This window comes from Tachyglossus aculeatus, chromosome X1, assembly GCF_015852505.1.
Source record: "Tachyglossus aculeatus isolate mTacAcu1 chromosome X1, mTacAcu1.pri, whole genome shotgun sequence".
In the NCBI taxonomy this organism is placed as follows: Eukaryota; Metazoa; Chordata; class Mammalia; order Monotremata; family Tachyglossidae; genus Tachyglossus; species Tachyglossus aculeatus.
The window spans coordinates 28,638,684-28,656,003 of record NC_052101.1 but is presented as its reverse complement, the minus strand read 5'-3'; the positions used below and the strand labels follow the sequence as shown (position 1 = coordinate 28,656,003).

The following is a 17,320-nucleotide window of genomic DNA, read 5'->3' as shown; positions in this document are numbered from 1 at the left end:
CATATTTATTGTGTTTACTAGGTGCAGGACACTGTACTAAGCATAGCAAAGTACAGCAGTTTGAGGGAAAGATTAATCTTTCAATCATTGTTCCGAAAGCGTGGAAAAATAGGATGTGGGAAGGTTTGTGACTTTTCCTCCAAAAAGGCACTAGTTGCTTACAGTAAAATACTGTTTTTCACTCCTTACTGACAGCTAAGGGTCATTTGCTATTAAATTGCTAGTATTTATATCTATATATATATATCCATATATCTATATATAGATATATATAATCTTGTTCCCTTCCTATTGGGGGAGAGATTAATGCTGTATTCTAATTCAAGGCTTCTTGGATCAGTTCCACTCTGTTGATAACCAGACCCATAAGAAGGATTAGGGTCATTTTCACTTTTGATTTTATACTTTGTGTATTAAAAATACCTCTGCTGTTCACTCAAAGATGAAAAAGCAATACTATTTCACTGTTTTCTATTTTGAACTATCCAACTGACCTATGGTCTATCCCGAGATGTGTAAGTCTTCCATCCTACACCATTTTCCCAAAAGCTTTGACGCTTGAATATGCAAAATAAACACAATTCTGAGAATCTGTGCAATCAGGGAATTTAACTTGGAATCTTTTTGGATTGATTTTTTTTTTTTTTAAAGATGTGAAGCAGTGGTGATGTATGGGCAACCTTTCAAGTGACTGGTTACAAAATTTCATCTTTGATGTAGTTACTGATTACTGCTGCCCCAAAAATAGATAAAACATGAAGAAAATTAAAATATTCCTTTCTGATACTGAGTTGCAGAATCAACTATGAAACCACATTTTCCTTATTCTATTTTAGTTTTAATTTAGAAATCCTGGAAAGCAAACAATATGTGCATTTTCTTCAGTAGTTGTTTTCTTGAACTCTAAGGAATCCCATCCTGTGAAAAGTAGTGCTCTTTAATGGAACTAATTTTACTCCAGTATTCAAAAATCTTACTTATCTCAATATTTTGCCCAATTATGAGTCCTTTTCACCCATTCTATGCCCATTTGCTTTCGAACGCTCGAAAACTTCCATTTTTGCAAATTGTTGATGGATGGAGTCTCCAGTTAAAGCAACAGAAGAGTCTTGGTCCAGTCATGATTTCAGGGCTGAGAACCCACATTATATAAAAGTTGAAAAGTTCAACAATCTTTGATCAGACACAACTATCTTAAATGCCAGACCTCACTGATATACTGGATGTTTTGCTGCCTAAACAATATTTACTGGCAATAACCTGAAACTACGTATGTTTGTGCATATTTTACTCTATTTTACTTGTACATATTTATTCTATCTATTTTATTCTGTTAATATGTTTTATTCTGTCTCCCCTTCTAGACTGTGAACCCACTGTTGGGTAGGGACTGTCTCTAGATGTTGCCAACTTGTACTTCCCAAGCGCTTAGTACAGTGCTCTGCACACAGTAAGCACTCAATAAATACGACTGAATGAATGAATGAAACCACACCCTTGTGTAATGTGGAGCTTTCCCTCTTGTACAAACACACATGAAAGAAAGCCATCCTTGTAGTAGTCTCCCACTGCACACAGGCACTAAATTGCTTCTCCCAACACCACGTGGTATTGAATCCAGGCAGGCCTGCACTGTTGGAAAAACACGTTCTAATTCCGCCATCACGTTCTCGCTGAAACGTGCACTGAAACACGAGTATTCTAGCATAAACATCTCAATATTTGGCCACTCGGTCACCTGGGAGAATGAGTGAATTTTCTATTAATCGCAAAATCTATTTCTTTTGATGACGTTCAGCGAGTCTTACAACTTCAACGGTTTTTATTTTCCGAGACTGGAAAAATCTGGTCCTCCTGTGCTGTAGTTTCCTGAGATTTCTGCTCCGCTGAAGTCAAAGCCAGGATTCTAGACGGAAAGAAGAGGTTTATTAATGAAGCATGATTTCACCAAGTACTCCAAGCTATCAGACCCACTCGCCCCCTCCTACCTCGCCTCCCTTCTCTCCTTCTCCAGCCCGGCGCGCACCCTCCGCTCCTCTGCCGCCGCTCACTTCCTCACTGGGCCTCGTTCTCGCCTGTCCCGCCGTCGACCCCTGGAATGCCCTCCCTCCACGCATTCAATCATATTTATTGAGCGCTCACTGTGTGCAGAGCACTGTACTAAGCGCTTGGGAAGTCCAAGTTGGCACCATCTAGAGACGGTCCCTACCCAACAGCGGGCTCACAGTCTAGAACGCCCATCCGCCAAGCTCGCTCTCTTCCTCCCTTCAAAGCCCTACTGAGAGCTCACCTCCTCCAGGAGGCCTTCCCAGACTGACCCCCCTGCCCACAGCACTTGTACGTATTTGTCATATTTATTACTCTGCTAATGTGTATATAGTACATATTTATTACTCTAGTTTGCTTGTACATATCCATCCTATTTATTTTATTTTGTTAGTATGTTTGGTTTTGTTCTGTCTCCCCCTTTTAGACTGTGAGCCCACTGTTGGGTAGGGACTGTCTCTATATGTTGCCAATTTGGACTTCCCAAGCGCTTAGTACAGTGCTCTGCATATAGTAAGCGCTCAATAAATACAATTGATGATGATGATGATATAATTCTATTTATTCTGATGGTATTGACACCTGTCTGCTTGCTTTATTTGCTGTCTGTCTCCCCCTTCTAGACTGTGAGCCCAGTGTTGGGTAGGGACCGTTTCTATACGTTACCAGTTAAAGCGCTCAGTACAGTGCCCTGCATCCCGTAAGTGCTCAAGAAATATGGCTGAATGAATGAACTCACATAAAGCAATTCTGCACCAATTTTGATCAGCATTATTCTTCCCAAAGGCCCCGGTTTCCCAAAGACGCGGCGACCTCTGTGCGTTTGTGCCCCCCATTTTTATTTTGATAAACTCTTTTGCCTTACCTCATTTTGGAATCTTTCCAGTGTAAGTTTCTTCTGCATCTGGTCCCGTACCCAAGGATCAGCTTCATACTCATTCTCTAACAGAGAACTCCAACAATTTCCAGCGTCTCTCTTGGTCTTGGTGAGAACAATGCGCACCATGTTTCTGTCCTCTGCGACAAAACCAAAAACTTATTAATTACAACTTCATCTTAGAAACAAGCCTCCTGTTTCTCAAGCGCCAGACCACCACTGACAGTTTCTCTGGATCAACTTCAATTCCTCCTGCATCTTTAGTAAAAGCTATTCGCCGAGGAGGAAGAGAATAAATGTTGGTAAAGGAACCCAGGCGTTTTAGAAGAACACGTCCAATTATTACCCATGATTTTTCACAAATTCACTTCTGACGTTAGCTTTTGGTTATAGGGTTAAAAGTTTGCTTTACGGAGCAAACTGTAATTTTTGAAGTTCCTCAGCTTGTAAACCGGCACAACGTTCATACTCTACAAAATCAGAGTTGTTCAAAAGTCACAATTTTATATAAGGTGTGGAATTCATGTGAATATTTAAAGAAACCTGCCTATGCAAATTTATTATAGTAAGTGCTAAAACTGATGTACAGCTATCACGGTTAAATATACATTTTACAGTTCTCGAAAAGTGATTTTTTAAATTTCAAAAAAAAGATAATTGGCAGTCTAGAGTCTTAACACGTGGTGGGATCAATCATCAATGAAAACAAATGATGCCAGCCCAAAATATTTTAGTAAGAAAGAGAAGGCACTTTTTGTAAAGACACTTTGGAACAAGAAAGCGGAATTCAGTTTTCAAAACTTAGCACATAAATCATTTTACCTAATGTCCACGTTCCCTCATCCGCTATTGTAGAATCAAAGAGCTTACCCTGAAAAGAAACAAAGCTGTCCATTCAGTATGTCAATTTTAAAAAAGCCTAAACTTTAACAGAAAGTTAACTGTTTCCATATCAGGTTTTCCTTTACCTAGTTTTACAGGTGTATCAATCAATCAATCAATCAATCGTATTTATTGAGCGCTTACTGTGTGCAGAGCACTGTACTAAGCGCTTGGGAAGCGCAAGTTGGCAACATATAGAGACAGTCCCTACCCGACAGTGGGCTCACAGTCTAAAAGGGGGAGACAGAGAACAAAACCAAACATACTAACAAAATAAAATAAATAGAAGCGATATGTACAAGTAAAGTAGAGTAATAAATATGTACAAACATATATACAGGTGCTGTGGGGAAGGGAAGGAGGTAAGATGGGGGGATGGAGAGGGGGACGAGGGGGAGAGGAAGGAAGGGGCTCAGTCTGGGAAGGCCTCCTGGAGGAGGTGAGCTCTCAGTAGGGAGAGCTTAGTATCAAGTTTAGTGCCTATTTCAGGCTCCTGGCTGACTGAATTGACGTGCATTTCTATAAGGAAAATTAAATCTCGAGGAGTAATCTCCCTTCTAGTTAACTGGAGGGTTCTGGTTCAGCTGAAGAATCCCTGTAGTGTTTTAACGTTTTACTGTTGTATAGCTCCCGATGGGTCCGTCTCCCGTCTCTCTCCCACCTACAATTACTGCTGGACCGTACACTGTGAGCCCCTTGAGGACCAAATCCGTGTCTACTTTCCATTTCTCTCTTCTGATGCTCAGTATACACGAAACGCTTCGTTAGTACTGCTGCTACGTCTCCTGTTTGAGTGGTGGGGAAATAACACCGACTGCAGCCCTCAGCAAACCTGCCCACGCCTCTGTGTCGGCGTCGTAAACCCGATGAAAACACGAAACTCTCGTCGGGACGGGTGAACCGCAGTGACAGGAGAATGACTGCTGATGTTGGATCCGAGCTGATATCCACAATGCGTGAACATCTGATGGAAACCTCAAAAATCTCCGGTGGCTACCAATCAATCTGCGCATCAGGCAGAAACTCCTCACCCTGGGCTTCAAGGCTGTCCATCACCTCGCCCCCTCCTACCTCACCTCCCTTCTCTCCTTCTACTGCCCAGCCCGCACCCTCCGCTCCTCTACCGCTGATCTCCTCACCTTACCTCGTTCTCGCCTGTCCCGCCATCGACCCCCGGGCCCGGAATGCCCCCAATCCCTCTGCCCACCCGCCAAGCTGGCTCTCTTCCTCCCTTCAAGGCCCTACTGAGAGCTCACCTCCTCCAGGAGGCCTTCCCAGACTGAGCCCCTTCCCTCCTCTCCCCCTCGTCCCCCTCTCCATCCCCCCATCTTACCTCCTTCCCTTCCCCACAGCACCTGTATATATGCATATGTTTGTACATATTTATTACTCTATTTATTTATTTTATTTGTACATATCTATTCTATTTATTTTATTTTGTTAGTATGTTTGGTTTTGTTCTCTGTCTCCCCCTTTTAAACTGTGAACCCACTGTTGGGTAGGGACCGTCTCTATGTGTTGCCAATTTGTACTTCCCAAGCACTTAGTACAGTGCTCTGCACACAGTAAGCGCTCAATAAATACGATTGATGATGATGATGATGACCCCCGGCCCACATCCTCCCCCGGGCCTGGAATGCCCTCCCTCCCCACATCCGCCAAGCTCGCTCTCTTTCTCCCTTCAAATCCCTACTGAGAGCTCACCTCCTCCAGGAGGCCTTCCCAGACTGAGCCCCTTCCTTCCCCTCCCCCTCGTCCCCCTCTCCATCCCCCCATCTTACCTCCTTCCCTTCCCCACAGCACCTGTATATATGTTTGTACATATTTATTACTCTATTTATTTTACATGTACATATCTTTTCTATTTATTTTGTTTGTTGGGTTGTTTGGTTTTGTTCTCTGTCTCCCCCTTTTAGACTGTGAGCCCACTGTTGGGTAGGGACTGTCTCTAGATGTTGCCAACTTGGACTTCCCAAGCGCTTAGTACAGTGCTCTGCACACAGTAAGCACTCGATAAATACGATTGATTGATTGATTGATTGACTGCAGAGCACTGGGGAAGTACAAATCAGCAACATAGAGAGACGGTCCCTAGCCACACATTCATTCAATCGTCTTTATCGAGCGCTTACTGTGTGCAGAGCACTGGACTAAGCGCTTGGGAAGTACAAATTGGCAACATGGAGAGACGGTCCCTAGCCACACATTCATTCAATCGTCTTTATTGAGCGCTTACTGTGTGCAGAGCACTGGACTAAGCGCTTGGGAAGTACAAATCGGCAACATGGAGAGACGGTCCCTAGCCACACATTCATTCAATCGTATTTATTGAGCGCTTACTGTGTGCAGAGCACCGGACTGAGCGCTTGGGAAGTCCAAGTTGGCAACATACAGAGACGGTCCCTACCCAACAGCGGGCTCACAGTCTAGAAAGGGGAGACAGACAACGAAACATATAAACCAAATAAAATAAATAGAATAAATATGTACAAGTAAAATAGAGTAATAAATCTGTACAAACATATATAAGGTGCTGTGGGGAGGGGAAGGAGGTAAGGCGGGGGGGGGATGGGGAGGGGGAAGAGGGGAGAAAGGGGAGACAGACAACAAAACATATAAACCAAATAAAATAAACAGAATAAATATGTACTTGTAAAATAGAGTAATAAATCTGTACAAACATATATACAGGTGCTGTGGGGAGGGGAAGGAGGTAAGGCGGGGGGGGATGGGGAGGGGGAAGAGGGGAAGACGAAGGACGGGGCTCAGTCTGGGAAGGCCTAAGAAGCACACATCTTCTGTCGTCAGGTTTTCATTCATTATAATTCATTAATTATTATTAATTCCCCCCCCCCCCTTTAGACTGTGAGCCCACTGTTGGGTAGGGACTGTCTCTATATGTTGCCAACTTGTACTTCCCAAGCGCTCAGTACAGTGCTCTGCACACAGTAAGCGCTCAATAAATACGATTGATTTATTGATTAATCAATTATAGCGTCTTGAACATTCTGCCTTTTCCTCGGCATCGCAAGGGCCCAATAGGTCCGGTTTGGCAGAGATCTTGGGTATTTACTACGTGTTCACATGGTTACCCACTTTGTACTCTACCGAGCTTTTAGCACAGTACAGCGCACGCAGTAAGCGCTCAATAACTACGATTTATTGACTTGTAGACACTCAGGCCGAATCGATTCTTTTATCGCAGCTGCTTGCAGACCAGTTTTTGTTTGTTTTGATGGTGTGTTAAGCTCTGACTGTGTGCCAGGCGCTGTACTAAGCGCTGGGGTAGATCCAAGCTAATCATCTTATTAGGCCGCGCTGCTTCTCGGGCGGCCTTTTCGAGGTCTCGGTACAGCACGGTTTTGGATTAAGCCAACTCGGTGTGAAGGGGCTGGGGCAGGAGGAGAAATCTCAACTCTCCTCTTAGTGATAATGATGGTATTTGTTAAGCGCTTACTACGTGCCAAGCACTGTTCTAAGCGCAGGGGTAGATATGAGGTAACTAGGTTGTCCCCCGTGAGGCTCGTAGGCTTCATCCCCATTTTGCAGATGAGGTAACCGAGGCACAGAGAAGTTAATAAAAGAAGCAATTGTGGTAATGATAATAATAACAATAATGATGGCATTTGTTAAGCGCTTACTATGTGCAAAGCGCGTTGGGGGGATACAAGGTGATTATCGTGGGGCTCCCAGTCTTAATCCCCATTTTACAGATGAGGCAACTGAGGCTCAGAGAAGTGAAGTGACTTGCCCAAGGTCACACAACACACATGTGGTGGAGCCGGGATTCGAACCCATGACCTCTGACTCCAAAGCCCGCGCTCTTTCCACTGAGCCACGCTGCTTCTCTAAGCACTTACTATGCATCAAGCATTCATTCAATCGTATTTATTGAGCGCTGGCTGTGTGCAGGGCACTGTACTAAGCGCTTGGGAAGTACAGGCTGGCAACCTAGAGAGACGGTCCCTACCCAACAACGGGCTCACGGTCTAGAAGGGGGAGACAGCAACAAAACAAAACATGTGGACGGGTGTCAAATGGTCAGAACAAACAGAATCATTCAATCGTATTTATTGAGCGCTCACTGTGGGCAGAGCACTGTACTAAGCGCTTGGGAAGTCCAGGTTGGCAACATCTAGAGCCGGTCCCTACCCACCAGCGGGCTCACAGGCTAGAAGGGGGAGACAGCCGACAAAACAACACATATTATCAAGATAAAATGAATGAAATATGTACAGATAAAATAAATAAGTAGACAACACATATTATTAACAAGATAAAATGAATGAAATATGTACAGGTAAAATAAATAAGTAGACAACACATATTAACAAGATAAAATAAACAGAATATGTACAAGTAAAATAAATAAGTAGACAAAACAACACATATTAACAAGATAAAGTAAATACAATATATACAAGTAAAACAAATAAGTAGAGTAATAAATCCGTACAAACACCTATACATAAATACAGGTGCTGCGGGGAGGGGAAGGAGGTAAGGCGGGGGGGGGGGGGGGGTCATTTATTCATTCAATCGTCTTTATTGAGCGCTGACTTTGTGCACAGCACTGGACTAAGCGCTTGGGCAGTACAAGTTGGCAACATCTAGAGCCGGTCCCTCCCCACCAGCGGGCTCACAGGCTACAAGGGGGAGACAGACGACAAAACCAAACATATTAACAAAATAAAATAAAGAGAATATGTACAAATAAAATAAATAGAGTAATAAACCCGTACAAACACCTATACATATATACAGGTGCTGTGGGGAGGGGAAGAAGGTAAGGGGGGGGGGGGAATCATTCATTCATTCAATCTATTGAGCGCTGACTGTGTGCTGAGCACTGGACTAAGCGCTTGGGCAGGACAAGTTGGCACCATCTAGAGCCGGTCCCTACCCACCAGGGAGCTCAAAGGCTAGAAGGGGGAGACAGACAACAAAACCAAACATATTAACAAAATAAAATAAACAGAATATGTACAAATAAAATAGAGTAATAAATCCGTACAAACACCTATTCGTATATACAGGTGCTGTGGGGAGGGGAAGGAGGTAAGGGGGGGGGGGGATTCATTCATTCATTCAATCGTCTTTATTGAGGGCTGACTGTGTGCAGAGCACTGGACTAAGCGCTTGGGAAATACAAGTTGGCAACATCTAGAGCCAGTCCCTCCCCACCAGGGAGCTCCCAGGCTAGAAGGGGGAGACGGACGACAAAACATATATTAACAAGATAAATAGAATATGTACAAATAAAATAAATAGAGTAATAAATCCGTAGAAACATCTATACATATATACAGGTGCTGTGAGGAGGGGAAGGAGGTAAGGGGTGGGGGGATTCATTCATTCATTCATTCAATCTATTGAGCACTGACTGTGTGCAGAGCACTGGACTAAGCGCTTGGGGGGGTCCAAGTCGGCAACATCTAGAGCCGGTCCCGACCCACCAGGGGCTCACAGCTAGAAGGGGGAGACGGACGACAAAACAACACATATTAACAAGATAAAATAAATGGAATATGTGCATGTAAAATAAATAAGTAGACAAAACACCACATAATAACAAGATAAAATAAATAGAATATGTACAAGTAAAATAAATAAGTAGAGTAATAAATCCGTACAAACACCTATACAGGCGCTGTGGGGAGGGGAAGGAGGTGGGGGGGGGGGGGTTTCATTCATTCATTCATTCATTCAATCGTCTTTATTGAGCGCTGACTGTGTGCAGAGCACTGGACTAAGCGCTTGGGAAGTCCAAGTTGGCAACCTAGAGAGCCGGTCCCTCCCCACCAGCGGGCTCACAGGCTAGAAGGGGGAGACGGACGACAAAACAACACATATTAACAAGATAAATAGAATATGTACAAGTAAAATAAATAAATAAGTAGACAAAACAACACATATTAACAAGATAAAATAAACAGAATAGACACAAGTAAAATACATAAGTAGACAAAACAACACATATTAACAAGATAAAATAAATAGAATATGCACAAGTAAAATAAATAGACAAAACAACATATATCAACAAGATAAAATAAATACAATATGCACAAGTAAAATAAATAAGTAGAGTAATAAATCCGTACAAACACCTATACCTATATACAGGTGCTGCGGGGAGGGGAAGGAGGTAAGGGGGGGATTCACTCATTCATTCATTCATTCAATCGTCTTGATTGAGCGCTGACTGTGTGCAGAGCACTGGACTAAGCGCTCGGGAAGTCCAAATTGGCAACATCTAGAGCCGGTCCCTCCCCACCAGCGGGCTCACAGGCTAGAAGGGGGAGACGGACGACAAAACAATACATATTAACAAAATAAAATAAATGGAATATGTACAAATGAAATAGAGTAATAAATCCGTACAAACACCTATACATATATACAGGGGCTGTGGGGAGGGGAAGGAGGTAAAAGGGGGGGGGATTCATTCATTCATTCAATCATCTATTGAGCGCTGACTGTGTGCAGAGCACTGGACTAAGCGCTTGGGGGGGGGGTCCAGGTCGGCCACATGTAGCACGAGAAGCAGCGTGGCTCAGTGGAAAGAGCCCGGGCTTTGGAGTCAGAGGTCATGGGTTCAAATCCTGACTCCGCCACTTGTCAGCTCCGTGATTTTGGCCAAGTCACTTCACTGGGCCTCAGTTCCCTCATCTGTCAAATGGGGATGAAGACTGTGAGCCCCCCGCGGGACAACCTGATCACCCTGTAACCTCCCCAGCGCTTAGAACAGTGCTTGGCACATAGTAAGCGCTTAATAAATGCCATCATCATCATCATTCATTCATTCGTCTTTATTGAGCGCTGACTGTGCGCAGAGCGCACTTGCCCCAAGTCACACGGCAGACACGTGGCGGAGTCGGGATTCGAACCCACGACCTCTGCCTCCCAAACCCGGGCTCTTTCCGCCGAGCCTTCGGGCAAGTCACTTCACTTCTCTGGGCCTCAGTTCGCTCATCTGTAAAATGGGGATGAAGACTGTGAGTCCCCCCGCGGGACAACCTGATCACCTTGTAACTCCCCAGTGCTTAGAACAGTGCTCTGCGCATAGTAAGCGCTTAATAAATGCCATTATTATTATTATTATCGCTCCAGAAGCAGCGTGGCTCGGTGGAAAGAGCCGGGGCTTGAGAGTCAGAGGTCGTGGGTTCTAATCACCCCTCCGCCACTTGTCCGCTGTGTGACTCTGGACGAGTCACTTCACTTCTCTGGGCCTCAGTTACCTCATCTGCAAAATGGGGATGAAGACTGTGAGTCCCCCCGCGGGACAACCTGATCACCTTGTAACCTCCCCAGCGCTTAGCACAGTGCTCTGCGCATAGTAAGCGCTTAATAAATGCCATTATTATTATCATTATCGCTCCAGAAGCAGCGTGGCTCGGTGGAAAAAGCCGGGGCTTGGGAGTCAGAGGTCGTGGGTTCTAATCACCCCTCCGCCACTTGTCTGCCGTGTGACTCTGGACGAGTCACTTCACTTCTCTGGGCCTCAGTTCCCTCATCTGCAAAATGGGGATGAAGAATGTGAGGCCCCCCGCGGGACAGCCTGATCACCTTGTAACCTCCCCAGCGCTTAGAACAGTGCTCTGCGCATAGTAAGCGCTTAATAAATGCCATTATTATTATTATTATCGCTCCAGAAGCAGCGTGGCTCGGTGGAAAGAGCCGGGGCTTGAGAGTCAGAGGTCGTGGGTTCTAATCACCCCTCCGCCACTTGTCTGCTGTGTGACTCTGGACGAGTCACTTCACTTCTCTGGGCCTCAGTTCCCTCATCTGCAAAATGGGGATGAAGACTGTGAGTCCCTCCGCGGGACAACCTGATCACCTTGTTACCTCCCCAACGCCTAGAACAGTGCTCTGCACATAGTAAGCGCTTAATAAATGCCATCATCATCATCATTCATTCATTCGTCTTTATTGACCGCTGACTGTGCGCAGAGCAGTTGCCCCAAGTCACGCGGCAGACACGTGGCGGAGTCGGGATTCGAACCCACGACCTCTGCCTCCCAAACCCGGGCTCTTTCCGCCGAGCCTTTGGGCAAGTCACTTCACTTCTCTGGGCCTCAGTTCGCTCACCTGTAAAATGGGGATGAAGAATGTGAGGCCCCCCGCGGGACAACCTGATCACCTTGTAACCTCCCCAGCGCTTAGAACAGTGCTCTGCACATAGTAAGCGCTTAATAAATGCCATTATTATTATCATTATCGCTCCAGAAGCAGCGTGGCTCGGTGGAAAAAGCCGGGGCTTGGGAGTCAGAGGTCGTGGGTTCTAATCACCCCTCCGCCACTTGTCTGCTGTGTGACTCTGGACGAGTCACTTCACTTCTCTGGGCCTCAGTTACCTCATCTGCAAAATGGGGATGAAGACTGTGAGTCCCCCCACGGGACAACCTGATCACCTTGTAACCTCCCCAGTGCTTAGAAGAGTGCTCTGCACGTAGTAAGCGCTTAATAAATGCCATTATTATTATTATTATCGCTCCAGAAGCAGCGTGGCTCGGTGGAAAGAGCCGGGGCTTGGGAGTCAGAGGTCGTGGGTTCTAATCACCCCTCTGCCACTTGTCTGCTGTGTGACCCTGGACAAGTCACTTCACTTCTCTGGGCCTCAGTTCGCTCACCTGTAAAATGGGGATGAAGAATGTGAGGCCCCCCGCGGGACAGCCTGATCACCTTGTAACCTCCCCAGCGCTTAGAACAGTGCTCTGCGCATAGTAAGCGCTTAATAAATGCCATTATTATTATTATTATCGCTCCAGAAGCAGCGTGGCTCGGTGGAAAGAGTCGGGGCTTGAGAGTCAGAGGTCGTGGGTTCTAATCACCCCTCCGCCGCTTGTCCGCTGTGTGACTCTGGACGAGTCACTTCACTTCTCTGGGCCTCAGTTTGCTCACCTGTAAAATGGGGATGAAGAATGTGAGGCCCCCCGCGGGACAGCCTGATCACCTTGTAACCTCCCCAGCGCTTAGAACAGTGCTCTGCGCATAGTAAGCGCTTAATAAATGCCATTATTATTATTATTATCGGTCCAGAAGCAGCGTGGCTCGGTGGAAAGAACCGGGGCTTGGGAGTCAGAGGTCGTGGGTTCTAATCACCCCTCCGCCACTTGTCTGCTGTGTGACTCTAGACGAGTCACTTCACTTCTCTGGGCCTCAGTTCCCTCACCTGTAAAATGGGGATGAAGACTGTGAGGCCCCCGCGGGACAACCTGATCACCCTGTAACCTCCCCAGCGCTTAGAACAGTGCTCGGCACATAGTAAGCGCTTAATAAATGCCATCATCATCATCATCATTCATTCATTCAACCGTCTTTACCGAGCGCTGACTGTGCGCAGAGCAGTTGCCCCAAGTCACGCGGCAGACACGTGGCGGAGGCGGGATTCGAACCCACGACCTCTGCCTCTTTCCGCCGCGCCGCGCCGCGCTGCTTGTCCAGCAGGGGGCGCGCGGTGGACAGAGGAGGACGGGGGGGGGGGGGGGGCGGTGTGCCTGCGACCGACCTGTAGGATGGGCCGCCCCCTGAGGGCCAGGTCGAGGTGCCGCGTGCGCAGAGAGCAGCGGACGTCCGCGGCGCGTGTCCCCGCCGGCAGGCCCACCTCCACCACCACCTCCGACAGCGTCTGCGACCAGCGGCCCCACGGCGTCCCGCACCACACCACCCCGCTGCGCTCCTCGAAGCAGTCCGACATCCCCGCCGCCGGCCCCTCGCACGGCGCAGGCGCGGGCGCCCACTTCCCCGCCGCCGCCACTACGGCGCAGGCGCCGGGCCCCGTCCAAGGCGCAGGCGCGGCACCTACCCCTCTCCGCGCAGGCGCAGGCGCGAGCGCCTACCCCCCCCCCACCCCCAACACAGCGCAGGCGCGGGCGCCGACCACCCCTCCCATAGCGCAGGCGCGAGCGCCGACCCCTCCCCCGTCCACGGCGCAGGCGCCCACCCCCTCCCAAGGCGCAGGCGCCGGGCCCCGTCCAAGGCGCAGGCGCGGGCACCTACCCCTCTCCCGCGGCGCAGGCGCGAGCGCCTACCACCCCCCTTCCCCACCACCACAGCGCAGGCGCGGGCGCCGACCCCCCCCCCATAGCGCAGGCGCGAGCGCCGACCCCTCCCCCGTCCACGGCGCAGGCGCAGGCGCAGGCGCGGGCGCCCACCCCCTCCCAAGGCGCAGGCGCTAGCGCCTGCCCCCCCCACCCCCAACACAGCGCTGCCGCGGGCGCCGACCCCCCGCCCCATAGCGCAGGCGCGAGCCCCGACCCCTCCCCCGTCCACGGCGCAGGCGCGGGCGCACACCCCCTCCCAAGGCGCAGGCGCCGGGCCCCGTCCACGGCGCGGGCACCTACCCCTCTCCCACGGCGCAGGCGCGAGGTCTACCACCCCCCCCCCCCACCACCACCACAGCGCACACGCGGGCGCCGACCCCCCCCCCCATAGCGCAGGCGCGAGCGCAGACCCCTTCCCCGTCCACGGCGCAGGCGCGGACGCCCACCCCCTCCCAAGCGCTGGCGCGGGCGCCGGGCCCCGTCCACGGCGCAGGCGCGAGCGCCTACCCCCTCCACCATCACCACAACGCAGGCGCGGGCGCCGACCCCACTCCTATAGCGCAGGCGCGAGCGCCGACCCCCCCCCCCCCCCACCAGCGCAGGCGCGAGCGCCGAGCCCCTCCCACGACGCAGTCGCGGGCCCCGACCCCACCGTCTACAGCGCAGGCGCGAGAAGCAGCGTGGCTCGGTGGGAAGAGCCCCGCCTTGGGAGGCAGAGGTCATGGGTTCCAATCCCGCCTCCACCACGTGTCTGCTGTGTGACCTTGGGCAAGTCACTTCTCTGGGCCTCAGTTACCTCATCTGCAAAATGGGGATGAAGACTGGAGCCCCCCCGTGGGACAACCTGATCACCTTGTAACCTCCCCAGCGCTTAGAACAGTGCTCTGCACATAGTAAGCGCTTAATAAATGCCATTATTATGATTATTATCGCTCCAGAAGCAGCATGGCTCGGTGGAAAGAGCCCGGGCTTGAGAGGCAGAGGTCATGGGTTCTAATCACCCCTCCGCCACTTGTCTGCTGTGTGAATCTGGACAAGTCACTTCACTTCTCTGGGCCTCAGTTACCTCATCTGCAAAATGGGGATGAAGACTGTGAGCCCCCCGTGGGACAACCTCATCATCATCATCATCATCAATCGTATTTATTGAGTGCTTACTATGTGCAGAGCACTGTACTAAGCGCTTGGGAAGTAATCACCTTGTAACCTCCCCAGCGCTTAGAACAGTGCTCTGCACATAGTAAGCGCTTAATAAATGCCATTATTATTATTATTTATTATTATTATTATCGCTCCAGAAGCAGTGTGGCTCAGTGGAAAGAGCCCGGGCTTGGTAGTCAGAGGTCGTGGGTTCTAATCACCCCTCCGCCACTTGTCTGCTGTGTGACTCTGGACAAGTCACTTGACTTCTCTGGGCCTCAGTTCCCTCATCTGCAAAATGGGGATGAAGACTGTGAGCCCCCCATGGGACAACCTGATCACCTTGTAACCTCCCCAGCTCTTAGAACAGTGCTCTGCACATAGTAAGTGCTTAATAAATGCCATTATTATTATTATTGTTATCATTATTATTATTATTATTATTATCATCACTCCAGAAGCAGCGTGGCTCGGTGGAAAGAGCCCGGACTTGGGAGTCAGAAGTCGTGGGTTCTAATCACCCCTCCACCGCTTGTCTGCTGTGTGACTCTGGACAAGTCACTTCACTTCTCTGGGCCTCAGTTACCTCATCTGCAAAATGGGGATGAAGCCTGTGAGCCCCCCGTGGGACAACCTGATCACCTTGTAACCTCCCCAGCGCTTAGAACAGTGCTCTGCACATAGTAAGCGCTTAATAAATGCCATTATTATTATTATTATTATTACTATTATTATCGCTCCAGAAGGAGCGTGGCTCGGTGGAAAGAGCCCGGGCTTGGGAATCAGAGGTCGTGGGTTCTAATCACCCCTCCGCCACTTGTCTGCTGTGTGACTCTGGACAAGTCACTTCACTTCTCCGGGCCTCTGTTACCTCATCTGTAAAATGGGGATGAAGACTGTGAGCCCCACGTGGGACAGCCTGATCACCTTGTGTCCCCCCCCCCCCGCCCCCCAGCACTTAGAACAGTGCTCAGCACGTCGTAAGCGCTTAACAAATGCCATCGTCATTATTATTATTAGCCTCTGGGCCTCAGTTCCCTCATCCGTCAAATGGCAATGAAGACTGGGAGCCCACATGACGTTGTCTCTCCCCCAGCGCTTAGAACAGTGCTTGGCACATAGTAAGCGCTTAAGCAGCGTGGCTCAGTGAGAAGAGCCCGAGCTTGGGAACCAGAGGTCGTGGGTTCTAATCCCGGCTCTGCCGCTTGTCAGCTGTGTGACTTGGGGCAAGTCACTTCACTTCTCTGGGCCTCTGTTACCTCATCTGGAAAATGGGGATTAAAAGTGTGAGCCGCACGTGGGACAACCTGACTACCTTGTACCCCCCTAGCGCTTAAAACAGTGCTTGGCACATAGTAAGCGCTTAACAAATGCCATTATTATTATTATTATTATCTCCCCCAGCATTTATAACAGTGCTTGGCACCTAATAAGTGCTTAACAAATACCATCATCATTATTATTATTATTCTCGACCTCAGTTCCCTCATCTGTCAAATGGCGATGAAGACTGGGAGCCCCACGGGGGACAACCTGATCACCTCGTATCTCCCTCAGCGCTCAGAACAGTGCTTGGCACATAATAAGTGTTTAACAAATGCCATCACTATTATTATTATTATCTCCCCCAGCGCTTAGGACAATGCTTGGCACCTAGTAAGTGCTTAACAAATACCATCATCATTATTATTATTATTATTCTCTTGATCTCAGTTCCCTCATCTGTCAAATGGCGATGAAGACTGGGAGCCCCACGGGGGACAACCTGATCACCTCATATCTCCCTCAGCGCTTAGAACAGTGCTTGGCACATAATAAGTGTTTAACAAATGCCATCACTATTATTATTATTATTATTATTCTCTTGGCCTCAGTTCCCTCATCTGTCAAATGGCGATGAAGACTGGGAGCCCCACGGGGGATAACGTGATCACCTCGTATCTCCCACAGCGCTTAGAACAGTGCTCGGCACGTCGTAAGCGCTTAACAAATGCCATCGTCATTATTATTATTAGCCTCTGGGCCTCAGTTCCCTCATCCGTCAAATGGCAATGAAGACTGGGAGCCCACATGACGTTGTCTCTCCCCCAGCGCTTAGAACAGTGCTTGGCACATAGTAAGCGCTTAAGCAGCGTGGCTCAGTGAGAAGAGCCCGAGCTTGGGAACCAGAGGTCGTGGGTTCTAATCCCGGCTCTGCCGCTTGTCAGCTGTGTGACTTGGGGCAAGTCACTTCACTTCTCTGGGCCTCTGTTACCTCATCTGGAAAATGGGGATTAAAAGTGTGAGCCGCACGTGGGACAACCTGACTACCTTGTACCCCCCTAGCGCT

At 48.8% G+C, this 17,320-nt stretch overlaps 1 protein-coding gene across 1 annotated transcript; it reads right to left on the bottom strand.

The window, feature by feature from the left end:
* Nucleotides 1–1,804: 1,804 nt before the first annotated feature.
* NUDCD2 (NudC domain containing 2) lies at nucleotides 1,805–13,541 on the bottom strand. The gene is made up of 4 exons (XM_038772381.1): nucleotides 13,317–13,541; nucleotides 3,746–3,794; nucleotides 2,912–3,063; nucleotides 1,805–1,906 (listed from the first exon to the last, which is right to left on the bottom strand). Exons 1-4 carry the CDS (start codon nucleotides 13,503–13,505, stop codon nucleotides 1,823–1,825), a joined length of 474 nt encoding a protein of 157 aa, XP_038628309.1. The 5' UTR covers nucleotides 13,506–13,541; the 3' UTR covers nucleotides 1,805–1,822.
* Nucleotides 13,542–17,320: the final 3,779 nt, after the last annotated feature.